The 18813-nt window shown below is 45.1% G+C and overlaps 1 protein-coding gene across 6 annotated transcripts in view; it reads right to left on the bottom strand.

Annotated features, from left to right (window-relative positions):
* Positions 1 to 9893, bottom strand: part of CRIM1 (cysteine rich transmembrane BMP regulator 1) — a 185859-nt gene extending 175966 nt beyond the window's left edge. For 2 of the 6 annotated variants that reach the window (XM_045809084.2, XM_045809085.2), the window contains exon 1: positions 8972 to 9427. In XM_045809084.2, coding sequence (XP_045665040.1) covers positions 8972 to 9302 — 331 coding nt within the window. In that variant the 5' untranslated portion in view covers positions 9303 to 9427. Of the gene's footprint in view, positions 1 to 8971 lie in introns of all 6 variants that reach the window. The other 4 variants (XM_045809090.2, XM_045809089.2, XM_087863736.1 and 1 more) reach the window with 3 other exon arrangements.
* Positions 9894 to 18813: the final 8920 nt, after the last annotated feature.

The following is an 18813-nucleotide window of genomic DNA, read 5'->3' on the forward strand; positions in this document are numbered from 1 at the left end:
AACAAAACCTTGAAATTTCAAAGTTTATCTCACCTTGCTTGTAGGTTACATGTTTGAATACCAGCACTCTTGATGAAAGATAGAGGCACTACAATGATAGGTACTAAAAGTGTTTCTGGAAGAAAATTCAATTTCTACTGTGTGATAATAAGGTTTGGTTGTCAAGAAGGAAATAAAAAAGAGTTGTAAACTATTGACTGCAAGGATTGTGTCTTCATCAAGTTCTTTCTCCTTGTTCCCTAAGAGCCGGTATAAAGCATTTGCCTTGTGAGTCCCCAGCCCATATTCACTGGATAAAAATGAAACACATTTGCAGGCATGAAGACAGCGCAGCAGTTCTGTCTTCCTAAAGCGGGGGCCGCACCTGCAGTAGGAACTAGAGACAAGAACTCAGGTATTTTAATTGTAGGGGTTCTTTCCCAGAGTTCCACTGTAGCACAAAGATGCTGCAGAGAAACCACAAGACAAGTCCACGGGAAAGCCACAGTATTAGTCCACAGGAAGGATGGCTGGCACTCATGGGATCAAGAAAAGCAGTGCAGATGTCCTCTGGGCCGCACACCATCTCCTGCTCACTCTTAACCTGCCCCTTGTCTTTGACTCGGCTGTGAGGGCAGCTCCTTCTCTCCTTCCCTCCTTCCTTCCTTCCTTCCACAACTGCACTGATTCCAGCCTTGCCCTGGTGACACTCCTGGGGTCTCCCATGTCTCCAGGGATGCCCTGAAACCCACAGAAAATGTCTAACAATAAAAGGAAATTTAATTCACTTCCATTAAACCACAGACCATCAATATTAAGATATGTCACCTTTTAAAAAGTCTTAGTTTGAAATAGCTCTCTGGTACTAAGAACTCAAACCACAAAATCAAGCAAATGTCCACATTCTGCTGAAACAGCAAAGAGGCCAGGAACTACTAGGCAGGATGGGATGTGACCGTGAAGGAGCTGTATGTCACAAAGTGCATTTTTTTAAAAACTTCTATATAAAGCTAACAAAGAAGAAAATGAAAAAGGAAGAAGACAGAATGAAAATGCGAATTAACATTTTTAAAAAAAATCTATTTGGTACCAGGAAGTACACTCTACGCACACCAACACACACGTTATCTATGTAATTATATGTATGTATTCTCTCCAATCCTCACTACAACATCTACTTCACAGAAAGCCATGAGTATTCCCTTTTTACAGATGGGAAACTGAAGGCCAAAACAATGCAAGCTGGTTGTTCACAGTTAAAAAAAATAAGAGCTGAGATCTGAACACAGGTTTGTCTAGTATCAAGACCTACCTTCTTTTTCCCTAAAACACCCTGCACAGAGGAGTGGGAAGCGGGAAGGAAGAGAGCGCACCCGCAGACCTCGCTGGGTGCCGCACCCCCCACTAAATCCTTCCCGGTACTTAGATCCCCTCTCTGCTGCTCCTGAGATGCTTATCACAGGGCTTCACAGTTGCAGGTAGCTGTCTTGGATAGAATTGTCTCAGCTATCTGCCATTAGCCCGTGGCCTCTGTGAAAGCGGGGTCCCTATCTTATTTTGGCTGAAAAATAACGATAATAGCAGGTAACATTATCAGGCCTCATGGGCCATGCTCTGTTCTATACGCTTTACACGGACTGGGTTCTTGCTCCCAGGATCAGCCGCTTCGGCATCACCAGGGAGTTTATTAGAAACGCAGAATCTCAGGCCCCACCCAGACCTGCTGAATCAGGACCTCCATGCTGAACGAGATCCCCAGGTGATCTGTGCGCACGTTAAAATTCCAGAAGCACTGTTTTATCTCATTTAATCCTCACAACAAACACGCATGCTACCTATTACTATTTACCAATGGGGAAACTGAGGCTTCGGGAGGCAGCATCGGTACAGTACAGCACAAAGACCAGACCCACAGCAGCTGCTCAGTAAATATGTGTGGGCAGAAGGACGGCAGGGAAAACAGGTAGGAAGGAGAGGACTGGCTAAATGTCTGACCTCTAGTTCTGGCTAGTTTGTACCAACTGCAGCAGCAGGTGGGACTGGGGCCCCAAACCAGGCGAGCTGCAGCAACCCAAGCTCTTCCTTCGCTCAGGTCGGGTCACATCCTGTGGTGACCAGCAGTGTGAACACTCCAGGAGCTAAGGGCAAACTCTTCCCCCAGAACATAAGGTGAAGAAACATGTATAGTCCTGATGACAGTGAGGTTAGGTGTCCTTCTCTTCGCCAAATGAAATATCAGCCCACAGATAAATGGTTACATTTATAACTCATATGATGTAACACAAAAAATTTCAGCTTCCTCCCTATTTTTACCCAAAATATACAAATTATTTAGACAAAGTTTAACAAATGGGCATCTGAAGAAAGGCAGCAAATAGCTTGAGGCCCTTAAATAAGTTTATTCAATGCACTTATGATGTTGGGGTAGAAGACAGGAAGGGACCTGGGCTTGATAATTTGTTCCTTTTCTAAGAGTCCAAACTCTGTAAGTACTGATGATCATTACTCAGGTAGGGAGGATTAAGTGGAACAGCAGAACGCACCCGTATCAAGTTGTTTTACTTATACTGGTTAGTACCTTTGTTGTTATTAAGTGTTATCACCTGCCAGTACCTCTTCCAAGTGCCTCATAGCAATTCATTCACTGAGCCCTTCCAGCAACCCTATTATTAACCCCACCACACAGATGGAAAACTGAGATGCACAGACGTAGATGGGCAGATCTGACCTCAGAAGCCAAGTTTAACCATGGCACAGTTTGATCAAGGTGTAAGTCTTCTGCATGGGAAATTATTACTTGGGGCTGGGGAAGGGAGGTAAGGAATTGAAATCTGTTCACTTTGTAAAAGAAAAAAGGATCTTTTAATATTTTTTTTTTCATGTGGGCCCAACATGAACACTTAGAAATGTTAACTTTCAGGGCTTTCTTAAATTTAAGTCTATTCACCACTCCTCTGACCAAAAGACCGAGGTCTTGTTGAAGCACAGAGGTTTTTCGTAATTTGACCGGGCTAACTGGCCAAGACAAGCAGCAGAGAGTGGGTGAGATGGGAAGATGCTTGATATAAAGGGACACCTCTCAGCTCACTGCCCACGCTCATCTGCCTAGTGGAACAAGCTAGAACACGGAGAAAATCACTCTGGAAAGGAAACTTGCCATTCTGAACCACAGCTAGTAAAGCATTAAGAATGCAGCCTCATTCTCAGATGTTGGGAAACACTGGTGTATGTTGCACAGGCTCTAAGAAAGGGTAGGATCCCCATCCCTCCGCAAAAAAGAGCTCCTATTCATACTTCTGAACCTAGTTTGAATTCAAATTCCCCTTTTCAACTTTGCCGTCAGAGCCTGAAAAGATCATCTCAGATCCTGCGATTCCTAGAACAAATTTTAACCACCTACTTCACTTGCCAACTAATCACATACACACTTGCAAAATCATTTCTACTTGGCTTGAACTTGTATTATTATGCAGACTTTTTAAGGTCTTGCTGCCTTATTCTTTATTGAGATGAGAAGAGTGTAGAGGAGGGCCACCTGGGTGGCTCAGCGGGTTAAGTGTCTGCCTTTGGCTTGCGTCATGATCCTGGGGTCTGCAGGGAGCCTGCTTCCCCCTCTCCCTCTGCCATTCCCCCCTTGTGCTCTCTGGCTCTCTCTGTCAAATAAATAAAATCTTTAAAGAAAAAAAAGAAAGGAAGGAAGGAAAAGAGTGTACAGGGTAGGGAACACATTTGAGAGCGGTGTTCCCCAGCTGCCCTCTGGCTCAGCAGAAGGCCTGGTACAGAGTAGGAAATCGACGAATGGGTGATTGATTTCTATGCAAAGACAAGTCAGATCTCTGAAAATTCAGCTTTGGAGAATTCAGTCTCTGAGAAGGAAGGCTTTCCATCTGTTACTCATACGTGTTTGGCTAATCCAGTTTCCTCTTCAAATAATTAACTGAGCTGTACTGGGGTGTCTTCAAAATCCTGACAGTGCATGTGCCACCAAAGACACCTGACCTTCCAACCGTCTTACCCTGGCTCACCTGGCAGTGTCCACACGCTAAAGCAGCACCACCATCCCACCACGTTACTGACGTCGCCTGAAAGATGTTAAACACACCCACATTTTTTCAAGAATTTCACAATTAACGTCTGGAATGCGTTTTGGATTATTCTTCAAAGGACAACACAGTTGCCCTAAGATGAATTCAATATTTTTCCTTTCTCCCATTTGTCATTCTTTGGTTCTCCCACTCCCTTATCTTTTTAGAGTCATCTACTTACTCCTCCCAACTTCATAATGCCTGTCCCCAGCACCCCCAAGCCGTTCCCTTGTTTATCCAAGTCATCGCATCTAACCAAGCCACACGGAACACTGAAACCTGCTCCATTTCACTAAATACCTCCTATCGCTGGATGTGATGCCCATAGGATTCTTCAGACAGTTTTCTTCATGAAGTAACCTGTTCACAACTGCATTGCCAACATCCTTGCATGTGGATTCTCCTGGTCACTGTTAAGCATGAATTAATGGCAGCAAATCTCTCTAGATGTGCTATTTTTGCCTCTGGTACTATGCAATTCATTTGCCAAGTGTTTTATGTGACTGGATTCCTGAATAACAGGATTCTGTCAGCTGGAGAGTCAAAGTGAAGGTCACCACTCCTGTCATTTGTATATGTACAGTGAATAGTCTCTCCATATTTTGTCAATATTTACTTCTGGGAGGAACTAATTATTTCCTTGTTTACTTGCATTGGTTTCTCTTCCCATACCCTAGCACCGTGATTTTATAGGCCCTCTGCTGGCTTTCTCTAAGAGCTCGCTCCGCCTGAAGACTTTTGAGAGGGAAAGCAAAACACATTCCGCAAAAACAAGGAGTCCTGGGTGTTTCCAGTTTTCAAATGCCAATATAATAAGAGTATTAACTTTGCCCCTCCCCCTCATCTTTTTAATTAGTAAAATTAAAATCCATGGACTCTTGATTCCAAGTCCTACATTTCAGAGCAACAAGAGGAGATCTGTGAGGCTTGTGCATTAACCAGATGGTCTGGTTTGGGAAACAAACCTGCCACCTGCAGCCTGACCTCGGATCCTCCATTCTTTTCCAAGGAGCCATGATCTCCATCCCTCACTGTCTTCCAGGGTTTTGAAAAGAAACTGTAAGCACCCACCACATAACCATAGTATGGTTCTCCTCCTCATTACCCCCATGAAAACTAGGTGGAAGGAAACGTTAAAATACCTGGGAGAAATAAAAGGACTGTGTTTTGAAGGAGATAGTTTGGTAGATGCCATGGTTAAAAAAAAAAAAAAAAAAAAAAAAAAAACCATGGAAAGTTCCACAAAGATGAAGCTCCCGAGTAAATATGCACTGGGGGGAAAAGAGTTGGTACTTACCTATCACAACAATCACCTGTCTCTAATACAACAGCTTTCTCGGGGCAGAGCCTCTCAGTAATGTCTGCCAGGTCCCAATCACTCTGTCCTCACAAACTGCCAAACTCAAGCCATCATGTGCCCTTTTACTACATAGAGAGAAGGCTGCTCGTGCTCCCCCCACCTTGCCCCAACCCCTCACAACAGAAGCATAATGTACAATTCCACATAAGAGGGAAAATGGTCCTCACCCCCATCTCAATATAGAATCCTCATGGTACAATCAGAACATTCTTCCTAGAAAATCCCACTTGGGTAATTTTTCAAAACTCTGTCTTTGATCTCCCATCCAATCTTCTTCCTCAGGAGTTCAGAATTCAAACTCGTTTCTCTGGCTTCTAGGCGATTTACCTGGAGGCAGGCAGCCCAGCCATGGAACAGGCCGCTTTGGAAGTCAGAAAGGGCAACAGGCACTCACCTAATGAGTGGAAACAGTAAAGAGACTTGTGCCCTCCTGGGGGCCAGAAAGCACTTTTTAGACTGCGAGAGAGCAGAAAAAACTTGAGGTACTTGGCTCTGTGGTCGATTTTTAAAATGCATTTAAACCAAAAACTTTTTTTTTTAAAGGAATGATTTGGCTGATAACAATCTAAACAATGCTGAAAAGACCAAGTGTACATGTCACATGACTCACAGGGCACAACTCCTCACATTACTTAATCTTTCAGAAAATATTTTTTCTTCACAATTCTTCCTATGGAGAAGGCTGTTCATCCATTTGCTCAATGCACATTTACTGAGAGCCTCTAAAGGCTGACATGCCTTAAAAACTTAAAACAGTGAGCCACAGGTTGGAAGGGGTCCATTTTTGCTTCTGATTTATCTAACTCATTATGTGAACCACAGTTAAAAAACATGATTTTTTTTCACCACAAAGCCAGAATGGAGAGTAACACAAATAAAAACTAGTGCAATTTGGCAAACGGAACAATGTAAATGGTATTTAATTTATGTCCTCGAAAGCCGGTAGATTAGTCATGATAATATTTCTATAATGTGCATATGATTTCTCAGCGTAGCCAATTAAGTAAGTTTTCAAAACAGTTTTCATTAACAGATACAACCAGTAGGGGTCATTTTAGTGCAAAAATTGCAACGAAAGAGACTTCAACATGAATAAAATCCATCAGTTCCTATTCACGTCAGTTATAATAATCGTGCTTCAGTGTGTGAATTTCTGAATAAAAATGGAAACTGAGGGAAAGACTAGCCATTGAGAAGTTTCTTACAAATTAACAAAAAAGAGTCAGCACCTTCTAGATAATTAACGGACATTTTTTAAAGACTCCTCTAATTTTGTAAAAAGAAAAAAAAGGTTATTTATCCTATGTTTTCCATAAATGTTGTAGTAAAGTGAAAATACTTGAAATTTCAGACAGACGACTGACAGTATCTGTGTAAATCCAAACACTGTATCATGCCACGTAGCCCTGTTCTTCGTCCTTTGGTTTAATGGATTTAGAATACAACTTGACTGCTGCTTTTAGAATTCTAAAAAGACGAGATTAAAAAAAAAAAAAAAATGCTGAGCGCCCAGTTTTGGCAACTGAAAACAGTCCTGCTAAATGAGAAGTGTTGCTAGAGAACGTTAATTGCGATATAATCATGGAAACAAGTACTTCCAAGCATCTTCGAGGCTAATACCAAGTGCATGGGGTGTTACCAGAAGAAATCAAACTAAGAGGGATCACATCATTTCAGAGGAATGAAAAGCTCACCGACAAACTGCCAAAATAACTCTATACCGTGATACCGGAAGACGGCTGCCAAGACACTCGATTACAGTGCCTGCTCCCCAGCTCCGCCTTTCCTTCACCAGAAACACATCGAGAAGAAACAAAACAAGGGTTAAGTCCTTCTCAGAGTATACCAGTTTCCACTGCAGTTAGCCTTGTTTCATGTCGCTTGTTCTTTTTCGATTTGTGGGAGGCTGGCTTAAGTAAATTATACACTCCAAGTGGCAGGGCTCGAAGACGCATCTTTCGGTCCAACTCATTCAGAATTCCCCAAATCAAACACATAAAACTGTATCAGAAGTTAACCTCCCGGCCACTTTTTCCTGATGTGAGAAATAAAAACACATGCTTTAACATGGGACTTAACACCAGTTGGGAGGCTTTTGTGTTTCAGGCAGAAAATAAACTCTTCTCATCCAATGTCCTAAGGGCGCAGCAGCGCGCGGCCCCTTCCCTCTGCGAAGAGCTCCCTTCGCTCCATACTGCCCACTAGCTTCCAAACCAGAAAAGCCTCCTTGATTTTCCAGAACTGTCCAAACTCTAAAAACTACAGGTATAAATAAATGTATGTGTATTTAAAGACAATCACAGAATTAAGTCTTTTAATAGACCCATTTTATCCTTAAGACCGCCACCTTCTTTTTCAGTACCTCGGGACGATAAATAAACACATGCACACAGAAGGATGCCTCAGAATAAACCCTTCCCTGGTGTCCTGGGTCTGGCTGTAAGTAGAAAGGAAGGGACCAGGTCAGAGGGCGCCGGCCCCTCCTCCTCGCCGCCCCTCCAGAAGTAAGGCAGCCGCTCTGCACCAGGATGCCCCGGAACAGCATCATCACCCCGACGTCAGCCCGAGCAGGGATCCCGCTTTTAACTGGTGCTCACCGAGTCCTGCCCAGTAGCCAAATAAAAAGAACTCACTGCCTCTCTCTAGTCCCCCAACCAGACCAAGCACCCGGAGGCCGAGGCAGGCAGGGCTCAGGGCGGACACCCCCTCACAGGGGTCCACCCAACGAGGGGAGGCTCACTACTCTAATCGCCTTCTCCCTCCGTCAGTCTCTACACCGAGGTGCACAATGCCTCGTGGAGAAAACAGAACAGCCCCCGCTGTCAAACAAGCAGAAGGAACCGGCAACACGATAGGAAACACGCGGATATCTGATCTTAAAAAGCAGCCACGAATAGTCAGCAACAACTTTTCACTCCTAGGTGCGACACCCCCCCACCCCCCTCCGCCCCCATTCAGAAGAGAAAGGCTTTGACTGTTTTCAATAGGCAAATAAATGAGTAACCGCCGTATGTAACTTCCCCTGGGCTGACATATTCCGGAGCTGAAACTGATTTACATGCGAAGGAGGAGGAAGGAGGTGAAGGAAGAGCGCAAGGAAAAAATAATAAAAGAGTCACACAGGGAGTATGAGCTGAAGACACGTCTTCTTGCCAACAGAAAAAGGGACTTCCGAGAACGGTGTGCAGCACTCGGTAGCACACTGCGCTAGTGCGGGGAGGGCGGCACGGCCGGACTCCCCGAGGGGCTCGCGACAGCCTCCGCAGTGCCCACCTCGGGGCGCCCCCCCCCCAGTCCCAGCCCGAACGGCCACACTTGTGCGGGTCTCTGCGCGGCCACCCCCACCCGCCCCCACCCACGAAATCCACCCTGGCCCGAGGCCCGCCCAGCGTCCGGGGAAGCGGGCGAGCGGGAACCAGGGGAGCGGGGCCCTCTCCCGAGGACGGTGGCCCCCTCCTCCCGCGGAGCCCTCTCTCCTCGGGAAAGTCTCGGCCAAACTTTGTTCAGCGCAGCCAGGTGGGAGGGGGCCCGCGGCGGGCGGCCGTACCTTCGCATACGCCCACTTCGTACTCGGTGATGGAGTCGCCATTGAGCGGGGGGCGGATGACACAGCGCAGCCCCCGGTCGCAGGCTCCATGGAGCCCGTAGGCGCCGCCGCAGCTCTCGTTCCTCTGGCGGGCGCACATGTAGCAGCAGCCGCAGACGCCCTGCACGATGCTCCCGGGGCAGCTTCTGGGCTCTTCGCACTTGGACTCGTCGCAGGGCAGGCAGACCAGCGCCCGGGTGCCGGAGCGCGCCAGCAGCAGCAGCAGCCCCAGCAGCCAGACCAGGAGGTGCCCGCAGCCGGCCAGCCCCCTGCCCCCCGCCACCAAGTACATCCTCCTGCGCCGCCGCCGCCTCCTCCTCGCAGCCGGGCCGGGAGCGGGGCGGGCGTCCTCCCCTGAGCGGGGCACACGCGCCGCCGCCGCCGCACCCGCAGCCCGCGGTCCTCGCCGCCCCCCTCGGGGCCCCCGGGGCGCGCCTCCCCTCGCGGGGCGAGGCCCCCGCCCCCCCCTGCGGGCCGCGCCGACCCCGAGCCCACTAGCGTTGGCGCCAGCGGTGGCTTCCCCTCCTCCTCCTCCTCCCGGGAGGGAGGGGGAAAAAAGAAAAAAAGTTTCCTCCCGGCAGCTCCGGTTCAACCCAAACTTCTGGCGGCGGCAGCGGCGGCTGCGCTGGGCTCCAGCTCCGGCTGGCGGCGCCTCCTCCCTCTCCTCCTCCGCGTCGGCCGACCCCGCGGCGGTGGTGGCGGCGGCGCAGCCTCCGGGCCGGTCCCCGCCTCCCGAGCCGCCGAGTGGGCGCGGTGGCGCAGCAGAAGGTCCGCGGCGTCCGCTCCGCGCGCCCCGCTCGCCTCACTCCTGCGCGGCTCCTCCGGGCGCTTGTTTATGGCTCGAGCCTCCGCCGCTCGGGCTGCGCCCTCCCCCATCCTACCTCATCCCCCAGACCTCGCCCCCCCCCCCCGCGCCGAGCGCCGCTCATTGGCTGCCCCCCCACCCCTCCCGGCCCGGCCGGCCCCCTCCCCCTCCCCCGCCCTCCCTCGCGGGCGGCCGGGCCCTTCCTCCCTCACACGCCTCCTCCTCCTCCTCTTGCTCCTCCCCCTCCGGCTCCTCCGGCTGGAGCCCAGCGCGCGGAGTCGGCCCTGCGGCCGAGCCTTCACGCGCCTCGCTCGCCGGGAGTCCGCGGGCGCGCTGCGGCTCGGGCTCGGGGCGCACACGGCGGGCAGCGAGAGGCGCGGCGTCCCGAGCGCCCGCAGGCTCCCCGTGGCTGGCCTGGGCGCCGCGAGGACGAGCCGGCTGCCCCGCCTGGGCCGGCTTTGAGTTCGGAGAGTGGCGGGGATCGCCGAAGCTCGGGGCCGAGGGGGTTGCTGCAGCCTTGGCTGGGGCACCCGCCGGATCGAAAGGGAAGCAGATGCGCGGAAACCTCCGCAAATGGATGAGAATCCATCTTCCACTCGAGCTGGGGCTAGACTTTGTGAAAGATATTATGTAATGGAGTCTCGGGAAGCTCGAGACGCCTCCAGCGAAGCTGCTGGTGAATTAATTAAGTGCTTTAAATGGTCTAGGTAAATATTCCGCAGGGGGTGGGGAGGACGGTTGAGGGCTGCTGGAGCTCGAGTTGAATTTTAACTGTCCACATCCTGTGTGTTTGGTCGCTCTGCCTTCTGTGCCGAGGTGTTACGTTATGGGAGGGGGTGAATGGAAAGTAGCAGAGCTGAATTTCTCTCCCTCGAGGAAGGCCAAATACTGGGATTACTACAAGTCTTGACATGATTGGACCCGTGTATCTCATGCATCATTAATATCATCTGACATTGCCCTGTTCTTTCCCAAGCTCCTGGACAGAAGTGGTGGGGTTTGTTTTTTTTTTTTCCCGTTTACTTATTTATTGTAAATGTATTAATAAAGAAGATGTGTGGCAAGTATTATTTGTGAAAACCCTGGCGAAGAAGTAACTGAAGGGATGCAAAATGCGTTGTGTGGAGATTGTTTCTCCTCTGTGACTGTCAGGAAACCTGGAAATGACAGGCTCTGTAATGACCCACCATTCACAGGGTATGTACCAAGGTCAATACAATTAGTGAATTAACAAAAAGTGACTTGCATCCGTGGGGGGGGGGAGGGGCGGCAATCAAGTCCTGTGGCCGGTGTGAGATGGGAATGGGCAGAAGACCTTCCGATCCAGAATAGTCTGGCTCCGGAGAGGTGGCAGCCAAGTGGATCCTGAAAATCGTGACTAACGAACCAAAAGTTAATAGCACAGCAGTGTAAGGAGAAAGGAGAAACAAAGATGGCTTTGAAATCCTCTGTTTTCGGAACAAATTTATACTTATCATAAATATTTTGGATTTAACCACTCGAATTCTGAACCAAAAAGCCAGAATTAACCAGTGGAAGATTCCCCAGTCATTGGCATCAGAAAACTAAGCATTTCTCCAATCATATTTCTTTGTCCTGAGGAGGGGAAGAGACTTATTAACTATTACTGATTATCAGCAGGTGATAGAGAAGATGTTCAACAGTAGAAACCGGGAATGAGCATCCTATTTTCTAGAAGGGTCTAAAGAGCTGTTGGGATGACTAGTTTCCAAAGAGGTTGTAGAGACAATTCCTGTAGTTGTGTAGGTCAGGTTAGATGCCCTCTGAAAGACCTCATACCCTGAAGTTCTACAATTATAACTATTAGTGAAACCATTTGAAATATGCTCGATTTTCTATTAGCAGAATTCAAGAAAGATAAAAACACACCACACTGTTAAACATGATTGTTGCTTGTACCCCAACGAGGCACCAGCACTTTGCTGTGGGATTTGCCAACAAACTGTCATCGTTGGGCTGTGTTAAAAGGCCTTTGCCACTCTTACACAGAGGTTATCTATATTTCTGTTCAAATGCAAGTATAAAGACATTATTAAAATGTTGCAGATAACATTGTAGGACTCAACAGGAAAAGCCAAGGTCAGGTGATGGAAAAAAATGCAGGCGTGAGAAAGCCACTGTCAATTGAAAGAAGAAGGACAATCATTCTCAAGGTCTTGCTTTTGTGTTTCTGTTTTTTGTTTTTTTTAAGGCAATATGTTAAGGGTTAGGGAAAGCTAGAGATTGAACATAGGCAAGAGACAATGTGGAGGTCACCATCCATCGTTCCTGGGATTCCGGTAGAAGGTAGACACACACAAAGTGATAAAGGCTGACTTCTCATGGGAATTCAACTTCACCTTAGAAAGGACTGGAGAGATTCTTAAGACTAAGATGGATATATCAGCTTAGAAAATTCAAGTTATATGGGGTCCTGTGCCATAGAAATCATTGAGAAGCAAAGCAGAAAACAAGAAGAGTTACATGAAGCCTGTAACTAGTAGTAAATAAGAAGCCAGCAAGGGCCTGGTACCTTACCTGAAACCAGTATGTGAACTAGGAGCTCAGTTATGAAATAGCAATTTCTTCCCTGGAATCCAGGAGAGACTCTTAGGTGGCCCGAAGCCAAGGCTGAGATTGAGGCTTAAACACAAAAGGATTCCCTCATCTTTAGAGACCAGAGTAAAGATACAGAAGAAAGGATACGTGGGCCCAACATGGTGACAATTGGGGGTCAAGTGAGAAAGTAGACTGGAAGGGATAACATAGACCATGGAAGGCATATACAAATGAAAGAGATAGAGTCATACATGGAATATGGTCTAATGCCACCTACTCTGGGAAGTGTCTTGAGCTTATTCCCTGATCTATTATATAACATTTTGTAACTACCTCTCCTTATAGCATTTATCATGGTATATTATAAAACTTTCTCTAAATAGGTCTGGACTCCATTAAATTGTCAGCTTATGGGGGGGTGCATGACTTGTAAGAATGTATGCATGGCTGATTGAGTTGAAAAAGAGAGGGAAGAATTATAGGCAAAAAGATACATGAACTTTCTTGTCTGTAGCCTTTCTCTCTTGGTTTTAGTAAATGCCTCTAAAATAAGCCTTTGAAAGGGTGGCTGAACATGAAGGAGTCTTCCAAACTGGGCCGCGGGGGGGGGGGGGGGGGGGAGTGCACAAAACCAAATCCCACAGGTCTAAAAGGAAAGGGAGTTAGACTACACTTCTGATGGAGATCTGAAGAAGAGACAGTCCGCCCTCTATTGGCCGTTGGGAGGGTTGGATGGGAGGGGTTTGCTAAATTGTTGAAAAGGTCTAAAAATCAAATACCCAGCTGGGGACCTGGCAGAAAGTGGAAATAAGAGAGCAGTAGACAGACCACTGGTATTAGAGCCCTCCTCCTTGGTTATGGTGCCTAGTTCAACCTCTCCCCTCTAGTCACACTCTGGGATGTTTGTGTTTTACCAGAGGAAAAATGTAGGAGTTGCCTTTTGAGTCTAAAAAACACACTCTTAGAGCTGAATTGCACCAGAGAAAAAGTCTCATTGTTTTCTAAAGATGTTGCATACATAGTAGAAAGATCTATGAAGAAACCAGGACAAGAAAACTGCTCCTTTCCCTTCCTTCCCCCATGGCTCTTACCAACCACAGCTGGGCTCACCTTGGGCTCACCTTGGGCTTGGGACTTTTCAGTGCAGAGAAACCCCTGGTTTGGGGGTTCAGCCATCGGATCTTGGCTCTGGATCTGGTACTTGGGCTAGGTCAGCACCAGTTATACCTCATTTTACTAAGGGAGCTCCTGTCTTACCTGCCCTGCCCGTGTACCTCAGCTACTCCGGAGGGATTGGAAGCCTGGTAAGGCACGTGCACAACACAGGTTCTCCTCTCTCGTGCTGTTTACATGCAGTTGAACAGGGTATTTATCCTTTCTGGATTGGTTTCTCCTGTGTAAAATGGAGACACATTTGAATACCAACCACACAGGGTATAACATGGATAAAAATGGTTGTTCTCCTTTTATATTGTTATTTTTAGAGTCCTTCTCATTGAGTGTCTCCTCAAGTTTTATGCTGGAGCGGGAATCCCTGCTAGGTGATACCTCAGTACCTATTACTGAATAGCACCTGCCTGCCCAAACATTCGCCTTTTCCCCCCACTTCTTGCAGATCTTTCTATTGGCTCCACATTAGCAGTCTGTCTAGCCCTGGGGTTGTAGCCTTGGTGATATTTTCTTGGACCTCTTCCAGTCTTATTTTAAAGGTTAGTTCATTAATAATATTTCAAAGGGTGTATCAATAATAATAATGATAATAATAGTAATAGCTAACCTTCGTAGAGTGCCTGCTAATAAGCTCTTCACAAGGGTTATTTTAATTAATGTACAGAATAGCCCTATAAGGCCAATGCCTGGTATTACCTTCAAAGCCTAAACGCTGTCTCCACTTTATAGTTGAGGAATCTGAGGCACAGAAGGCTGTATGGCTTGCAAGGTCTGAGGACTCTGTAGATGGCTATTGAGTTTGGAACCCAGTCCTATCACACCGTCAGAACCTGTGTGTTTCACTGTCTCAGGCGGTAAGCTGGGAATGGTAAATTGCTTTTCTTTTCAGTCCTATTGTTTTTTTGTTGACCGAACTTAAAATTAACAAGTACGACAAGATCTTGCCTTCTTTGTTAATTTGCATATGAAAAGTTAAAATAGCGATCAGTGCTTTTCTCAGACTAGAAATACCTTCATTGTTTTCCTAATTATTGAATAAGAAATATTTATGAAGTATTTACTATGTGTATATTTGCTTATTACCTGAGTATATTACCATGACCGGTCTTCACTATAGCCTGTTGAAACTGATACATAATTACCTGCATTTTACAGGTTGGGAAACAGAGACACAGAAAGGTTAATAAATAATGTGCCCAATGACACACCTATTTGAAAGGAAAATTTGGGGTTCAAAGACAGGCAGTATGGCTCCAGAATCCATGTTATACACTACAACTTGTAATATATATTCTCTACCAACATGTGCTCGTGGGGGTTGGGGAAGTATGAGAAAATAAAAGCAAGTTTAAAAAAAAGAAAAGAAATGAAACATCATCTATGATTCCATCATTGAAATATTAACCATCAATGATATCTTATACATCCTTGAAGGCTTATTTTCCCCTTTAAAGTATAAAATATCAAATGGGATATGCATCCTAGTTTATAAATGCTTTTTCACTTATACTTATACATGGTATATTGATCTTTAGGATAAAAACTGCATCCTTTTTATTACTACTGAATAGTATGACATTGCATGGGTATGCCATATTATATTTAATAATGCCATACTAATATACCTTTAAGGGTTTTTTGTTTGTTTTGCATCGTCACTGTCATAAACAAAGCTGCAATGCATTCCCATTTAGCAAAATCTTCAAACATTTGTCCATTGACTTCCTTTAGTAAATTGTTAATTGTGGGTCAAAAGTGTGCCTATTTTTGAGACTGCCAGATTGCCTTCCAGAAACTTTTATCTGCACACCGCCTCAAAACACTTAGTGAAAGTGCTCAAATCACTCTTATAATGTTTATTTTGGAATTGCCTTGTGTAGTCCCACGGGAAAATAAGCTTCATTGTTTAACTGTCATATACGATTCAACATATTATAACTCAAGTAAATTACCTTCTTCATTCACCAGCCTTGGCTCGAACTTAATTTTTATAATCTCTAGCAAATTCATCCTCAAAGGATGGATATTGGTTGGGACTATTTGAGAGAATCAACACATGTTCCAGAGAAATTATGTTTTAAAAAAGAGTTTAAAAAATGGTGCTCATTTTACAATATATACAAATATCAAATCATTATGTTATACATCTGAAACTAATAAATGTTATATGTCAATTATATCTCAATTTAAAAAAATGGTAGGCATTGGTGGTTTCCATGGAACCAGCATTCAGCTTTTCCAAATAACTTCTGACAAAGAGACATCATTTATTTGAATTGTAAATTCTGATATGATAATGTACATCAGAATACTGGTATTTTTATATTCATATCCTATATATCACACAGATGTTTTATCATTAAAATGAGAATTTATTACTTGTTTTCTGGGGGAAATGGTAGTGCTTACCAATTTCTATGTTCCTTCTTTTCATTCTGGACACACAACTAGGCAACACTTAGAATCTTTCTTGCAGTTAGATGGGGCTGTGGTATGTGGATGGAAATGGGGATGGGGATCTTATTTGGGCTGGCCTCTAAAACCTCTTCACAACCCTGCATATTTTTTTATTCTTTCTCTGTTGGCTGGCTGCAGAGCATACCATAGAGGACCTGGGGCACAAGACGAATTTGGAACCACTGCATGGATAGAACCTGGATCCCTCAATGGCTGTCTGAAGCTGACCTCCTACATACAGGCACATTCCCATACACAGACCTCACTGAAATCTCAGTGCATGGTGATGTTAGGGAGACATGAATCTTTACTGTGAGAAGTCGCTGAGATTTGGGGCTTGTTTGTTACAGCGGTCAGCTCATCCTAACATATTTTAGCCTACACAGAAATAACCTTAATTGCTTATTCAGGACCCAGCTATTATTATATGTTCTCAGACCAAATGCCATTTTGACACACACCTATAATCAACAAGCACTTGTTGACCATGGAATGTTGTGAAATGGTTATGTTACCGATTCTAGCATTTACATTTTTTTTATTATCATGATGTTCTTAGAAGATCTTAACAGCATGTTGTTAGCACTGATTAGCGGCAATTAAAATAAGTAATATCAAAACTTTCCACTTACCCAAATGAGAGGGTGATCACCTCCATTCTGCTCCCCTGAGAGTGAGCTTCCACACGCTCACACTGTCCTTGCCCATGGCTTTATTATGGGTTACCAAGGTCCTGTGCACCCGAAAGACAATGAAACTCTTCAAACTCCCATTCTTCTCCTTTTTTCTGTATCTGTCAGAATATATGACTTCCTCTCCAAGACTTCTCTGCAATATTGCCCATGTATGCTGCCCTTCGAAGCATTCCCCCCACGAGTATTGCCCTCATCACATTGACATCCATACATTTATTATGGACTTTAAATTGGCACCTCCTTCTATTTATCATTTGAACTTAATATTCTAATATTTTGATATTGGATTCCAAGGCTATCATATGCATATTTTTTTCATTAATTAACCGATAGCTTACTGTGTCTTGATCATCTTATTGGCTACACTGGTTGTTTTTCACAAAAGTTTTCAAGCTCAAACTAAAGTTCATGCAACAAAACACGTTCATTGACCAAGTGCTCATTGCCAGCAAGCTGTGACCGTGTAGATTAGCAAGAAAACTGGAAGATTGGGCTCATAGGGCATGAAACCATATAGGAGAGATTCCAAGAGTGTCTCCATCATCAGCAGATTATTGTTAAAGACCATGTCATGTTTCTTGTTTAGATCTTCCAAGGAGAAGAGTCAACCAGCAATGCCAATCACAGGTGTTTAAAGAAGAGAACTATTCAATTTTTTCCTTGACAAATTACTGACTAAATCAGAAATGTCCTCAATGATGATGAGGCATTGTGCCATAAAGTGCTCTAATGGAAAGGACATGATCTTGGGAATCAAATTGACCTGGGATGAAATTCTGCCTGTGTTTATTACTGTCCATGTGATTTCGAATAAGTTTTTTAATAAGAGTTTTTCTTCAGTCACTTAGGAAATTAGCACCTACAGGATTCTGAGCATATAAGAGATACTTAATAACTCTTCAAGCATTTTTAATGATGGGATTTTTTAAACCTGTAATAGGTTTAGATATTTACTAAATCTTTGCTACTTTCAAAGCTTTTGAAACGCAGTCTAGTCTATGGTTCTAGAACTGTGTGATACTTCTGACCTGTGTGAGGATTAAACCCAAGAGCTTCACCTCATAGTGATTATACTCCTTACAGTCTGTATGTCCCCTAAAGACTGTACTTTTCATGTCTGTCTCGCCACTTAGGGTGCATGATTCCCTATAAGGCAGGATAGGGCCTTTGAAGCCGGCAAGCGGGATCCTACATTTCTAATCACTACTCTAGTTATAAAAATCAATGTCTTTCCTTGTGCTTGAGGGGCCCACTGTCTAGCATGGGCAACTGGTAAGTCAACAGTTTCAATATAGTATAATAGAAGTTGACAAAATTAAGTCTACGTGAGAAAATTGGATGCAGTTAAACAAAACTTTTTCATGAATGAGAAGACAGTTGGGTTGAATCTTGAAGGAAGAATAGACACCGGGTTTAGGGAGAGGGAAGGGAAGAGATTCCAAGCAGAGAAAAGAGCAGAGTGCCTAGAATAGACCTTGGTACACAGTAGGCATTTAATAAATGTTGTTGGAAGAAGGAAGATAACATGTGCTTTTGCTGTGGGGGGAAGAAAATGAAGTCTGAGGAGACTGGATGTCTGGCAGCAAACGTTAGGAGACAAGACCAGTAAGGTTGGGCTGGACAACAGAGGCCTAAAATCTGTAGCAGAGTTTAGACTTCATCCTGGAGGGGAAGGTTTAGAGCTTTTAGAGACAAGTGACCTCATCAGGTTCATATTTTATAAAGATAACATATTTTGTTGACTTAGAAACAGACTTTTAAAATATTTTAACAGCTCTGAATGTGGGATGCATCCCACAATGGATGGCATGTCATAGTTTAATTGGGAGTTTATTTTCTTTCTCGGTGGTCTATAAAATAATGTTGCTTACGGGTAATGGCATCTTACATGTACTAAAAAGTTGAAATTATGGCAACAGAGTAACAGAGGGACAATGAATGGAAGCAAGAAAGCTAGTTGGGAGACTTACCAAATGGCACAGCTGTGAGACAATGAGCTTCGAGATAAAGCCAAACATGCCACAGTAGATTTTGAAAATCCAAAATAGGTGAGGAGTTCCTGAGTTTCACGGGTTCAACTTATCTTCTGGTTTTCCATTTTGTTCTTTGCCACACAG

This window comes from Ursus americanus, chromosome 7 (assembly GCF_024610735.1).
Source record: "Ursus americanus isolate L20-20 chromosome 7, mUrsAme1.1.p, whole genome shotgun sequence".
NCBI classification, from domain to species: domain Eukaryota; kingdom Metazoa; phylum Chordata; class Mammalia; order Carnivora; family Ursidae; genus Ursus; species Ursus americanus.